General features: G+C 42.4%; 1 protein-coding gene across 6 annotated transcripts in view; it reads right to left on the minus strand.

Moving 5' to 3' along the window:
* WNK1 (WNK lysine deficient protein kinase 1) overlaps window positions 1-14,603 on the minus strand; it is a 1,347,111-nt gene that overhangs the window by 533,111 nt on the left and 799,397 nt on the right. For all 6 annotated transcript variants that reach the window (XM_078673696.1, XM_078673699.1, XM_078673700.1 and 3 more), the window contains one exon: window positions 12,184-12,272. In XM_078673696.1, coding sequence (XP_078529822.1) covers window positions 12,184-12,272 — 89 coding nt within the window. The remainder of the gene's footprint in view (window positions 1-12,183; window positions 12,273-14,603) is intronic.

Below are 14,603 nucleotides of genomic sequence, written 5' to 3' on the forward strand. Positions count from 1 at the left end.
GTACCTAAAGTACGTGGTATGAATTTAGAGAGAGAACAGCTGGGCTGTGGGTCTGATTAGCAGGCCCACAGCCACACTAGAGTCGAAAAACCAGTGGATCAGAGCAAAAAGTGGGGGTGAACATATAAAGCAGACCCTAGTCTCCTACAGTCTGCACATTTTACTCTCTTTGGCAGAACTCTGCGAAATCTCGTTGAGTTTTTATGTAACTCTGCGAAATTCCATAGAGTTAAATCCTGTGAGTTCCATCCATCCCTAGTTCTGATGCATCCAGGCTTGAAGTTCAGATAGGCAATTTTTTAAATGAGGAAATGTATATGTTTATGAAGGTATTATAACCTGCACTCCTAAGTATATACCTTATCTTGAAAAACTAATCAATTTAAATCAAATATACTGCGGTGCTGTCCCAAATCCTGGCCTACCCCTGCCAGGTAAAAAATCATGCTCTAACCACCAGATTATACAAAAAACCCACAGATAGAAACAATGCACTCTATTATGACAGTTTTCATGCAGAGTCTCTCAAAAATCATCTTCCATTATCGCAGTTTATTAGAGCACAGAGAATTTACTCAGACGAACTACAGAGTATTAGCGAAATCACTGCTATGAGTCAGGACTATGAACAGAGTGGTTATCCCAGCACAGTGTTAGAGAAAGCTAAGCAGAGAGCACAGCACGTTCGATACAACGTACCAAGTTGTTGGAAAAAGTTAGTAAATCCCTCTCTAGGAGAGAGGTGTTCGTATTAAAATATTCCACAGCAGCGATAGAAATAAAAAGATGTAATCTGAAGAGATGGAAAATTATAGATCAAGAATCTGATTTCAAACAGGTATTTTTAGAGAAACCTATTTTTGCCTTCTCGAGATCTAAGAATCTTAAAGAGATCCTTAAGCGTGAGAAACGCATTGCTATTGACATTGGACAGAAAGGTATGATGAAATGTCAGAATTGTGGACATTGTGGGAATGTACTAGTTGGGAATAAGTTCACTCATCCACACACGGGCAAAGACATCCAATTGAAGCATACGTCTGACTGTAATTTAAGTATGCTAATGTACGCAATTAAATGCCTATGTAGGCTTGTGTACGTTGGGCGCACAACTAGAAAGGTGAAAGTACGAATGACTAAGCATAAGAGCGTGATACGAACAGCTAATATTAAATCATGTTTAGCAGTACATTGGAAGGAAATGAATCATACTATACCACAGCTAAGGTTTACAATTTTGGAGAGGGTGCTCGAGTCCCAACATGTTGATGTCACCCGCTTTTTAGCACAAAGAGAGACTCATTGGATACGTTTTCTGAGAACTATGATATATCATGTACTGAATGATAAAATTGAAATGTTATGCTTTTTATGATGATGTAGTATAGTGGTCAAAAATATTGAATTGCCAATGTATTCTTTTTCATGTAACTATTGTCAGTTTCATGTGACCATTTTTTATCCATGGTGTTTTTCAAGCTCATGTAAGATGAACATTCACACATAAATAAGAGACACATAGGGGAGACTTAAGGGTAATCTCATTAGGCATAGGACCTTTTTAGAGTTAGGACACTATTCACCATTATTTTTTAATTTTTTTTATAGTAGGTTTGTCATGTACTCATTTTTGGTAGGAGTGTACTAGAATAGTTTTGTTTCCGAATATTTCCGCTTATAATATTTTTTTGGCAATGATTAACACAGAAGGAATGGTTGTTGTATAAATAGCGCTTTCTATCGCGGCTTGTTTCGCGGGAGATACATTATGTTGATAAAGTTTTGACACATTGAACTTTTGACGCCATTTTGGGTTAACTAGACAACAGATTGAGCTAGGAGCTAAGTCCCTTTTTTATGCTGGTGACGCTGACGATAAGTAAACAGGAAGACTGGTCACGTCCATTTGTTGAAAACGTCTGACGTCATTGGAAGACGGTTTGATGAAACGCTGGCAGCTAGAATATCAAGTGTAGTGGAACGCCGAGAGTAGTGATTTCTCGATGTACAGAAGTTGTGACCAGGTAGATAAACTTGCTAAACAGGATTAGAACGCAACGTCATTAATGGGTATTAGCGAACGTTGAATTTTACATTTACTTTGTAACTTTGACAGATTAAAGAAGTACAGTAGCGGACATCGCAGCAGTTGGACCCACGTTGTAAAGAGAGGGGGCTATATAACACACCAGCAGGTGAGAATAATAAGGTATTTTTATGCACATGGGCCATTTAGTAATGAAGGAAGTATAAATTAGAGTTCTTTTTTGTTCTTGATTCCTCACAGTTATTTTAGCATTTGGCAGATACAAGGTACAATCTCGCAGTAAAGGGGAGACAGGAGCAGGTAGCAAATAAGGATTAGTTACTTACCTGTAATCCTAGTTCTCTTTCAGGGGTATACTCATTAAAGTCATAAGCACTGAATAATCTCCGCCCATGAGCGGAAACCCGGAACATATAATAATGTATATATATATATATGTGTAAATACATATAAAAGTAGTACATAGTACTAAACAAATTATACACATATATATGTATAACCAATAAAATGCAGCCCAACATAACCCATAGACTAATAAAGCCATAATTAAATATTTTCTGCAGAATGAAAATAAATCATTAATAATAGAATAAAAAAGGCATGAGCCTCAAAAGCATTCCATAAACAGCAGAAAACCTTTATTTTCATTAAAGAATTTGTAATAAAAGGCAATTAGCCTAAGGCGGCTGCATACAGAAAAACTATCCCTGTATAGAAAATCAGACTGACACCTCGCCTTTAAGGCATCAGAGAATCTGAACACTTTGCCTTTAAGGCCTCCAGGGGAACTCTGTTCCCATCATGCACCACAGGTGACAGTTAGGTCAGTTCTTTTGTACAGTACAGTAAACTTAGCAGGAATCTGCATCTAGAAACACCATAGTACCATCATAAAGCTACTGCTAGCCCGGGGAGGTGGGAGGGTGCTTATGACTTTAATGAGTATACCCCTGGAAGAGAACTAGGATTACAGGTAAGTAACTAATCCTTCTCTTCCAGGGGATACTCGTTAATAGTCATAAGCACTGAATAGAGTAGCAAGCTCATACCCACAAAACGCGGGAGAACAGAAAAAATAACCACAACAACAACTGAAAAAACACACAGCCCTCAGGTACCATTAGCAAATACATTTCTAAGAGATGCTTGCACAACCTGAGCATCTGCCTGTGTGTCTGAGTCAAGGCAATAATGGCGAGTAAAAGTATGCACTGAACGCCAAGTAGCTGCCTTACAAATTTCTGCCATAGAAACATTTCTAAGGAGAGCTATGGTAGAAGCTTTCCCTCTTGTAGAATGCGCTTTTGGTCTTCCTGACAAAGACCTATTTGACAACTGATAAGTTAGAAGAATACAAGAAACAATCCATCTAGCAATGGACCTCTTAGATGCTGCAGAGCCTGTATTAACAGGATCATAGTTAATGAACAAACGGTCTGAATGTCTCAAAGTCTTTGTTCTATCTAAATAAAACTTAAGGATTCTCATCAGATCTAAGGAATGAAGAGCCCTTTCAGCAGGACTAGTAGGATCTGGAAAAAAGGTAGGCAAGGTTATGACTTGATTAATATGAAAATCTGACACTACCTTGGGCAGAAAAGAAGGATGCGTCCTGAGTACCACTCTATTGGAATGGAACACAGTAAACGGTTCTTTGCAACACAGAGCTTGAATCTCGCTCACTCTACGAGCAGAAGTAATAGCCACCAGAAATGCTACTTTCCAAGTTAAGTGTTGCAAAGAAGATTTATGTATAGGTTCAAAAGGAGCACCCATTAACTTAGTTAACAACACATTCAGCTCCCACGGTGGAGAAGGAGACCTGACTGGCGGATACAACTTTCTCAAACCTTCCAGAAAATCCTTTACTACAGGCATCCTAAAAAAGGAGGCCTGAGTAGGTGATTTTCTGTAGGCTGTGATCGCAGCAAGATGGACTTTCATAGAATTAAATTGAAGACCAGCTCTTGCTAAATGTAAGAGGTAGGGCAAAATCACCTGTTCCTGACCATGGATAGGATCAAACCCATTACTCTCACACCACAGGTAAAAACGTTTCCACTTAAATCCATAGGATTTCCTTGTAGAAGGCCGTTTCGCCTCCTTAAGGATGTTCATACAGTCAGGATTCAACTGTAAGTGTCCATACTGGATGACTTCAGGAGCCATGCTGCCAGGCGCAGGGAGGAAAGATTGGGGTGGAACACTCTCCCCTTCTGCTTGGACAGAAGATCCGGGCGACACGGCAATCTCCTGTGTGGTACTTCCAACAATTGAAGGAGATCTGGAAACCACCATTGGCTTGGCCACTCTGGGGCAATCAAAATCATCCTGGAGTTGGTTCTGTACATCCTGTTGATTATTGTTGGTATCAACGGAGTCGGTGGAAAAGCGTACAGTAAGTTCTGACACCAGTCTATCAAAAGGGCATTCCCCTGAGACCCGCTCTGGGGAAACCTGGACACGAAGACGGGGCATTTTGCGTTTTCCGCGTCTGCAAACAGATCGATATCTGGTGTTCCCCATGCCTGAAAGATACTGTTTGTGACTTCCTCGTTGAGGACCCAATCGTGAGCCTCGACGAAGTCTCTGCTTAGAAAATCCGCCTGAGAATTGAGAACTCCCGGCAGATGTACAGCTGTTATTGACAAGTCTCTCACCAGTAACCAGTTCCAGATGTTCTGGGCTTCTATGGACAGAGTCCTGGACCGAGTACCCCCCTGCTTTTTTAAATATTTGTATTGTATTGTCTGTCTGTATTGTATTGTCTGTTTGGACCAGGAGGGACCGAGACTGGAATGATGGAAACAGGGACTTGAGGGCTAGATGAACAGCCCGCAGCTCCAGCAGGTTGATGTGATAGCCCTTCTCTGAGTCGGACCATAGCCCTTGTACTTGCAGAGGGCCCATATGAGCACCCCAATCCTGGAGTGAAGCGTCCGTGATCAGAGTCTGCACCGGAGGGTCTTGAGGGAACGGAACACCTCTCATCAAGTGTGATCTCTTCATCCACCACCTGATGGAATCCTTGGCGGACTGATGAAGAAGAACTCGATCATCCCAACAACCCGTCCTCTGACTCCACTGGTCTTCTAGACACTGTGGTAGAAGACGCATGTGCAACCTTGCGTTTGGAACTATGAAGATGCACGATGCCATGGATCCCAGAAGAGAAGATACTAGATGAACTGTTGGATAAGTGGATTGACGAAGTAGTTGACACTTCGCCCTGATAGAAAACCACCACTCCTCCGAAGGACACACGTTTTCTCTTTCTGTGTCCAGAAGAGCTCCCAGGTAATGGATCCGCTGAGTAGGATTCAGAATTGATTTTTTGAAATGGACCTGGAGACCCAACCTGTACATGAGATGAAGACATATGGACAGATGATCTTCCAACAGAGACGGGGACGAACTCTTCAGGAGCCAGTCGTCCAGGTAAGGATAAATGAAAATTCTCTGCTTTCGAAGGAAGGCAGCAACCACCGCCATACACTTGGAAAACGTTCGGGGAGCGGACTTCAGCCCGAATGGAAGTACTGCATACTGGTAGTGATGAACAGACACTCGAAACCTGAGAAAACTGCGATGTCTTTTTGAGATTGGAACATGAAAATATGCATCCTTCAGGTCGATGGAACACATCCGGTCCCCTTGATGTAACTGAGGGAATATTTGATGGAGCGCTAACATTCGAAACTTTTCTTTTCGAATGAACCTGTTCAACAGTCTCAGATCCAGTATGGGCCTGAATTCTGCCTTGGGACCTTTCTTTTTCACCAGGAAAAACCGGGAGTACAGACCGTGGTTTCGCTGTGGACGAGGGACTTTCTCTATTGCTTTCTTGCACAGAAGGATGTTTGCTTCTTGTTGCAACAGCTTTAGATTGTGATGAAAAAGTACCTTCGGATTGATAATGGGACGAGGTTTCTTGAATTTTAGAAGGTAACCATTTTGAATAATGCCGAGGACCCACCTGTCCTTTGTTAATCTTCTCCACTCGTCCAAGTATAAAGCAATGCTTCCTCCTACCGGAGTGGCCAACTGCTGCGGAGGAAGTCTCCTTTCATTGCTTCTGAGGCGGTTTTGCAGCAGAAGACTGCTGTCTATTTCCTCCTCTGCCTCGCCCAGGTCTGCGCTGTTGAAATTGAGACCGCTGTTGGTTCTGGCCTTGATTTTGCGACTACCAGTTTGACGATTGCCCACGTTGCTGGAACGACCTTTTGTCATAAGGACGAAAATTACGCCGGCGGAAGTCTATCTTCTTCTCCAGGCCCGCTGCCTTCAGAGTGTCCAGCTCCGATTTCAGCTTGGTCATCTCATCATCAGCATGAGATCCAAACAATGTCGATCCGTTGAAAGGTAGGTTAACTATCTTTCTTTGGGCATGCGGCTTTAGACCTGTGAGACGAAGCCAAGCCGATCTTCTGGAGCATATACCGTGGGCATAACCGTGAGCTGCCAGATCAGCCGAATCCGCAGCCGCACTTATACTTTGGTTTGCCACCAAACCACCTTCTTCCACAATCTCCAGGAAATCTTTCTGATCTTCCTTTGGAAGTTTGTCTGCAAACCTCGCCATAGAGTCCCATAAAAGACGATCATAGCGACCCAGCAAAGCCGCAGCACTAGCCACTCATTCCCGAACCAGCTGTGTTACACATCCTTCGGCCCAAGGAATCCATATTTTTACTGTCTTTCTCAGGTGGAGCAGACGAGACAGACGTAACCGAATGGGCCTTCCTGGCTGCAGCCACTATGAGAGAATCTGGTGGCGGATCTGTGCGCAGAAACATGGGGTCTTGATCAGGTCCCTTATACTTTTTCGAAATCCTTGAAGGACCTGATCCTAAAGGTGCTGGCGTCAAAAAAGTCTTCATTGCCGGTTCCAACAAACCAGGCACCAGTGGAAGAAGAGGCCTAGCAGAAGACTTTTGATGTAGAGTCTCAAAAATGACAGAAGATTTCACCTGAGGCACTGTCATAGTAATATTAAATTTACTCGCCCCACGACACAAAACCTCATTGAAGGTTCCCAAATCATCTACAGGCGAAACCCTGGAGGGTGGTGTTGATGAAATCGTGGGCGAATAGTCTCTGTAAGAAGACCTTGTTGAAGATGAAGAAGCAGGAGATCTATGTCTTCTCTAAGGAGTAGTAGACCGATGCCTACTGCGTTCCCTAGAGCGTGAACGCCTTCGCACTGGAGATCTGGATCTCCTTGGAGAACCACCAGCCGATGGTCTCAAAGCCCCCATAGTCAGTGATCTTCGATTAGGTCTTGGTTGCATCTTCCAATGACGGATGCTTTCTAGCCATCTTGGAGACGTACCTGCAGGTGGTGTTTTACGCACCAAAGAGCCCTCCAGGGAAACCTGCACAATCTTCATTCCCAACGAAGGAGATGAGGAAGCACTCCCAACTGAATGTGGAGACCCAGAAGCTGGAGCCTGCACCTCTCTGGGGACCACCTGTCTTTCTCCTGACGCTGACTTCCTTGACCTCGAGTCAGAATGAGCCACCACTGAAGAATCTTGGTGTGGAGAAGCTCCGACCACAGGAAATCTGTTCACCGATGCTCTTAACTGCAGGTCGTGTGAAACAGACCTTGGAGGGTTATCCAAAGCCCTCGACACTGATTCAGACCTCGACACAGACCTATGAGAGGTCCGAGAGGCTGATCTAGTGTGTCTCGACGTCGACCGTGAAACACGCAGCGGCGATCTCGACGTCGACTTCCTCGACGTCGGACATTTTCTCGACGCCGACTGGATTTCAAGCCTCGAGCCCGAGGCATGTCTCGATCTGGATCGTCTTCTCTTTTCAGGTCTCGACGTCGTACCTTCGTCTCTACGTCGATCTGAACTTCTCTCTCGACGTCGATCGAACTCTTCCTCTCGACGTCGCTCGCTTTCTCTCTCGACAGTCGAACGCATTGCTCTCGACGTCTTCACAGCAACCGACACCAGATGTCTCGACGTCGATACACTTCTCGACGGCGACCTCTATCTCCGCTTCGACGCCGACTTATGCCTCACCGGCGACGTCTTTGACGTCGATGCAATTTTCTGCGGTCTCGACATCGACGGTGATCTTGATTTCGACGCCGCACTTACTTTCTTCGAAGTCTACGCTTCCTGATGTCGTTTTTTCTTGCTTTTACCTTCAGGAGAAGCAGATCTTCGACGTTTTGAGTGAGAAGGGGACCTTCCAGATGACAAAACACTCCTTGCCCCCTTTTCACGACGTCTTTCTCTCTCCATAAGCCCCAAAAGCTGAACCTTTTCTCTTTCTTTCAAAGTTCTGCTAGAAAGCTTGAGGCAATGGTAACATTTTTCCACATCATGTGTGGAAGGTAGACAAACCACACAAACGGAATGAGGATCTGTTTTGGACATCTTCTTCCCACAGGAAGGACACTTGTAGAATAAAGGTGGCATAACTGACTAAAATTTTACTAAAGACTTAAGTCAGAAAAGGTAGAAAAACACCACCAAGAGTCAATTCTGTCAAAAAAGACAAGAAAATACTAAATTCTGACTGAAAACAGTCAAATTCAGTCAAGCTCAAGTTCCTCACAGAACAAGCCGGAAAAAAGAACTGACCTGTCACCTGTGGTGCATGATGGGAACAGAGTTCCCCTGGAGGCTTTAAAGGCAAAGTGTTCAGATTCTCTGATGCCTTAAAGGCGAGCTGTCAGTCTGATTTTCTATACAGGGATAGTTTTTCTGTATGCAGCCTTCTTAGGCTACTTGCCTTTTATTACAAATTCTTTAATGAAAATAAAGGTTTTCTGCTGTTTATGGAATGCTTTTGAGGCTCATGCCTTTTTTATTGCATTATTAATATGATGTATTTTCATTCTGCAGAAAATATGTAATTATGGCTTCATTAGCCTATGGGTTATGTTGGGCTGCATTTTATTGGTTATACATATATATGTGTATAATTTGTTTAGTACTATGTACTACGTTTATATGTATTTACACACATATATATATATATATATATATATATTATATATATATAATATATATATATATATATATATATATATTATTATCTGTTCCGGGTTCCCGCTCATGGGCGGAGATTATTCAGTGCTTATGACTATTAATGAGTATCCCCTGGAAGAGAAGCATGTAGTATGCATGGCATTGACACAGGGGCATATTTATGTTAAGCACATGTTTTGATAAATAACATTCACAGGAGTCGTTCAGGATTGCTGAGGAGCACTTTTTGGATCTAACGTTTCATGAGCATGATAAACGGCATGACCACATGCACGTTGTGACCGGGCTGGTCTATCCCCTTTTTTCTTTCGTATAACTCATGTTGCACTTTGAATTACAAGCAAATGTTTTTTGTTAATTACAGCATTACCCCTGACGAAGGTTTATACCAAAATGCATTGGGTGTTAAATATACCGGTGATTCTGTTACATTATAATTAATGGACTGCGTTTTGTGAACCTTTGAATTGTCATGGATTAAGAAGAATTAAATTCAAGAAATGAAGAACTTCGAACCAGTTGACTTTTGACTGTGAATTATGAATTGTTTTAACAAATTTTGTGTTAATGCATTGAGCAAATATTGTTAAAGAATTTTGATTATATTCGTTAAAAATTGAATAGGCATCAGCAGTGGCACCGTTATGGGCCAGTGAATAGTGTGTCTCAAAAACAGGTTCTGTTTTTTGCATGAAATGTATACGTTGCCATAGTTGACCTATGGGCCGCATTAAATATGGTTGTAAGGTAGAATCTATAGCATGCCCTTCTCTGAGCTCGGAGTCTCACGCAGATTTACTAGAAGTAATCTTACGTTTGTACTCTGATAATTTAGCACAGGTTCAGTGGAGCCCACATGGTGAACTTACAAAGATAATCAATGTGAACAAAGGTGTCCACCAGGGGTGTGTCCTAGCACAACCCTTTTTATAAATCGTTGTTCCGATTATTTAATTGTGACAATGGTTCTCCTCTACTGGCTGGCAAGGAGATACCTGTCCTTTTCTTTGCCAAGAACACATTGTTGACTTCTAAAACTTATGAAGAGCTCTACACCCTGCAGCAGAGGTTTGTCTTACTTTGCAGTTCTCATGCCTAGGAGATAAACGCACAAATGATTAACTGGAATTAAATTACCTTGGTCTAAAGATGCCTCATTTATGGAGTGAGAAACATTAAAAAGCACACTCATACTAAATATAGAGCATCCTCTATAATACAGCTTGCCTGGAGAGCAGCAACCCAACCTGCATCACTGTCTTAATATTAACACAGCACAGTCAGCTACCGCTTCTCTGTTTGGCTCAGAGCTTTGGGGACACTGATTTTGTGAGCATAGGAAAGGCTGAAAATGTCTTCAGAAGTCCTTTGATGACGCACCCCTAGAGTACACCCTTACGGCCTATAAGATTCGACCTGGTCCCAAAATCTATACCTGCCTATACAGAACTAAAGACCATTCTGTATTGGATTAGAATCTGGACGAATAAGGAGCTTGGTCCATGTAGAACTGGTCTATGTGAGGTCACTGGGAGATCAAAGGTAATTAGGATACCCTGACTGAGCTGTATAAAAAAAATACACTTGTAAATGGGGTTAGGTGAATGTTGGTCTAACATTTTGTCCATTAATGCAAAATAAAATGTATTTTGAAGGAAAAATTCTGGTACTGTGCACTTGAAAATACCTACAATGGGTAGATTGTCCAGTGACGTTTAATTCATGAAATGCGATTATAAGTTTGAAGAACTTCTGTACGACCGTAACCTTCCTTCAGTCACAACTCTGTATATTGCGTTGAGGTTGGGCATCCTTCGGATACATTCTTTTAAGTCCACGTGGAGACATTTGAACCAGAATGCAAAGAGACAAAGGCCAACATGCACGGTTCTGTTTGTGGATTTAGCAATAAGAAAATTCTGGGTTGCATTAGGAATATGCAAGTTCAACACTAGTTAGTACCTGTGTGATGTTTGCTATGGCTACATTTTTGCAATCAGCCTGGTACATATGAAGGAAAGTAATGAAATTCGCATCATAAACTGTAGTGCTTATGATTATTATATATAGAATAAACACATTAGTTAATGGTTTATATTGATTTTATCTTTTATTTTATTATCTACCTGAATGTAAATATGTGATTTTAGAATGTGTATTTGTAAATGGATGTTTTGTATCCAAACTGCCAAAAAAGTAAAGATTAAGGCATCCCTTTATTTCTTTTCTGATTAGACAGGAGGATTGTTTTCCATAAGGTGAGAAAGCTTTTAAGGTGCCAGAATAATGGTCTTGTGGCATTCGACGAGGATTTATTGGATTTTGGATGTAGGCCGATTTGGGTGATGAGATGAGTAGTTGATATTGTTTAAAGGCTCTGAATCTAGATAGGAGTTATGGCCCTTTTTGGTTTCTCCATTCAATCTCAATTTACCGGAGGATGCTTCTTGCCTGGGTATTCAAGTCTGTAAACGAGGGTTGGCTGGGCTGAGTATTTTAGTAAGTCGTCGTGGGACCAAAATATCGACAGATTTGGACACAGTGTAGTCATATTCAGAGAAGAGCTGGTCAAAATAATGTGAGGGAGGAATACTGAAAAATCCTCTCACTTTCATGTCTGTGAAAGAAATGTAAATAACAAGCTGCCCTGGATGACAGGGCATGACATCGGAGCTCTGTCTTTGAATGCAGAAAAAATGTGACAAGATAAGAACAAAATTTACAGGCATGTTTACAGAAAGCGAGCACTCTTAGAAGAATACAAGGAGCATAGATGGTGAACACCTTGCTCCACGGGATGAACAAAGAGACATGCTGGTTATCCTAAAAAGAAATGAAGCAAGCAAATGTGAGTTACAAACCACAAAGCTAATGGTAAGCAACGGGTGGAAGGCATCCCCACGGAAGCTTTAAGAATGTACCCAAGATATCTTTCCAAACCAGACCAACCAGACGTAAAAAAAAACTACCATTCTTTGTCCAGTGCACAGACAGGTGAATAAAGTAGGGTTGAATCTGTAATCAGAGAGGCAAGTCAGTTCGCTTCATGCTGCAACTAAAGACTCAATAGTAGAAAGATTCTACCTAATTACAAATTTCTGACATGCCGGCTGCACTTACCTGTCAACTGATGAGACAACTGGAGCCGTATGTGAAGAACTTTGTGACTGGGATTCTGGGGGAGCACCTTGTCCAGCATTTGGTGCACTCTGCAGAAAACATAAATATACTTATAAAGCATGTATTAAAGTACTTTAAACGTATTATGCCATATGTGCCAACTGTCTAGAAGAGTAAACTGTTAATGTAATAAAGAGTGGCATCTTGTGATCAGCACCTAGAAAGCTTAAACATTTGTCAAGGCATCCCGCGAGGCCCCCAAGAATGCAGCCACGCCATTCTGAAATCTGGGCACTGTGAAGCTACAGCTTGCCATGCAATGAATCTGGGACCAGTGTAGGGAGTGGAGATATACAAACTATTCTTGGCAGTGTCTTAGTAACTACATTCAAACAATGTACCAAGACTACCTAGTTCGATCATCCTAACAAAGACCCACCCCGTCTCACACAAGGACAAACTAGGCTAATAGATGGAAGCTACGTGCTTGAAGATTTGGCTTCTGGGAGGGAACTCACTTCCCAACTGAACAACCAGTGGCAACAAGGTCCCCAAACTGGCATATTACTTTGCTGCAAAAGAAAGACATGCAATAGGTTAGACAGCAAATGTCAACACTTTAAAAATATGGGAACGTATTATAAAACAATTCGTACCAATCAAATGAGAGAAATATTTACTTGAGAACATACATGTACAATAATGGATGTAATGGAACAAAGGTGCCCCAAGAATTAAGGGAGTAATTTAGCAGAGGAATTGTGGAGTGAAGTCAATGTTCCTGAAACAGAACCCAAAGCAGATGGCCAGACTAACTTTAGGACTGTCCTTAAAGCACTTGATTTTGAATGCTCATACAACATGTGCTTGTTTTTAATATGTTTGACAAGGTGGTCGAGCAAAGTCGTTGGGGTTATTTTGAGTTGGTAAATGTTCATGTTTTACCTATTGTGGTCAAGGCTGAATGTCCTGTCAAAGGCCAGGCGGTCTGTTGTAAATGGACTCCTCACTGGACCTGGGGGCGTCGGATAGAAGGCTAGCAACAGGTGCCTAAATCCAATATGTAATACGATTACAAAGGAATGAAAAACTAAACACTTGCAATGGGCTCATAAGCCTACACACAGAGTGTGAATATTTGACAGTTTTGGTTACAGGATATTGAGTTCTTAATTGAATATGCATTGTATGGTTGTTCACAGTTATTGTAGAGTGAAATGGAATGATAAGGCTACTTATTTCCACAGAGAGTAGAGAGGAAGAAGGCGACTTACGGGAGCTGAGAAGGATAAGCTGAGGGTGAAGAAATAATCAAGCATATTCTCAAGCAGGGTATTCTTCACTCAATGTTTTGGGTCAAATATTGCAAGAAAGACCTACTTAAGAGCTGAATAAACTCTTGAGCCATCAGTTGATTTCAACCTGCATTACTAATCCAGCGGGGGTCTGAAGATCATTTCAAGCACAATCACCTCTGATGAGTGGAACAATTCTACAGAACCTGTGGGGTACAGCTCTCGATGCCCTTTGAGGAGTAGGTTGTTCTCATAGAAGTTCCTGCATCAGGGGCCTGTAGACTATCCATGGGGTGCCAGGCAGACCGTCTGTTCACACTTGAATACTTGCTTCAAGAAAAAACGTAACTCTTACATACATTATGGAAAACAAAACACAATTTGTTCAAACGGAAGGAAAAGGAGACTATCAAGGAACACGAATAGACTGCAAAATAGAGTACCAGTGTGGCAGTTGTAACCAGCAGGGGCGATTCCTGCCTTTGGGCATTGGGGCGTTGCCCCTCTGACAATTTGACCCCAAATTATGTGGATTAACACTACACAGAATTGAATTGAATTCAATGGCAATTACAGTATTGAATACAGAGTATTCCCAATTAGTGCGTTGATGACCAGGCCGGGGCTTCAATGTGATAGACACCTTGGGTAGCATCAGCACGCAGGGCACCTAGGCCACAGAGTGTGTATGTTGGGTTGGAAAGCTGCCTTTCTCCGGCCAGTCCGAAATGCACACTAGTGGTTTCTCTCTACTGCACATTAGTGAATGGGGGTTGCTCAAAGCCGCAGAATCCCAGTCTCCTAATGAGCGGTGGGATTGCTCAAGCCAATCCAGGCGCAGCTCTCATGGAGCAGCGCCTGGATTGGCTGAGCTACACGAGCTTCTAGTCCAGCCCGTCTCTCCCTCTCCTCGAGCCAGAGCCAGAGCGGGTCAGACCATACCTGCCGCTGTGGAGAGGTGATCAGCCTTGTGTATGATCAACTAGTCATCATGAAGAGTGCTCCCGAGTCGAGTGGACTAAATTCTCCTGACACAATATGCAACACAAAAATAGAACCAAGAATGAAAAACCTGAGCCCGTCAACTTGTTACACGGAAAAAAAGGAAGCACCACAGGGAGATAA

This window comes from Lissotriton helveticus, chromosome 1_1 (assembly GCF_964261635.1).
Source record: "Lissotriton helveticus chromosome 1_1, aLisHel1.1, whole genome shotgun sequence".
NCBI lineage: Eukaryota > Metazoa > Chordata > Amphibia > Caudata > Salamandridae > Lissotriton > Lissotriton helveticus.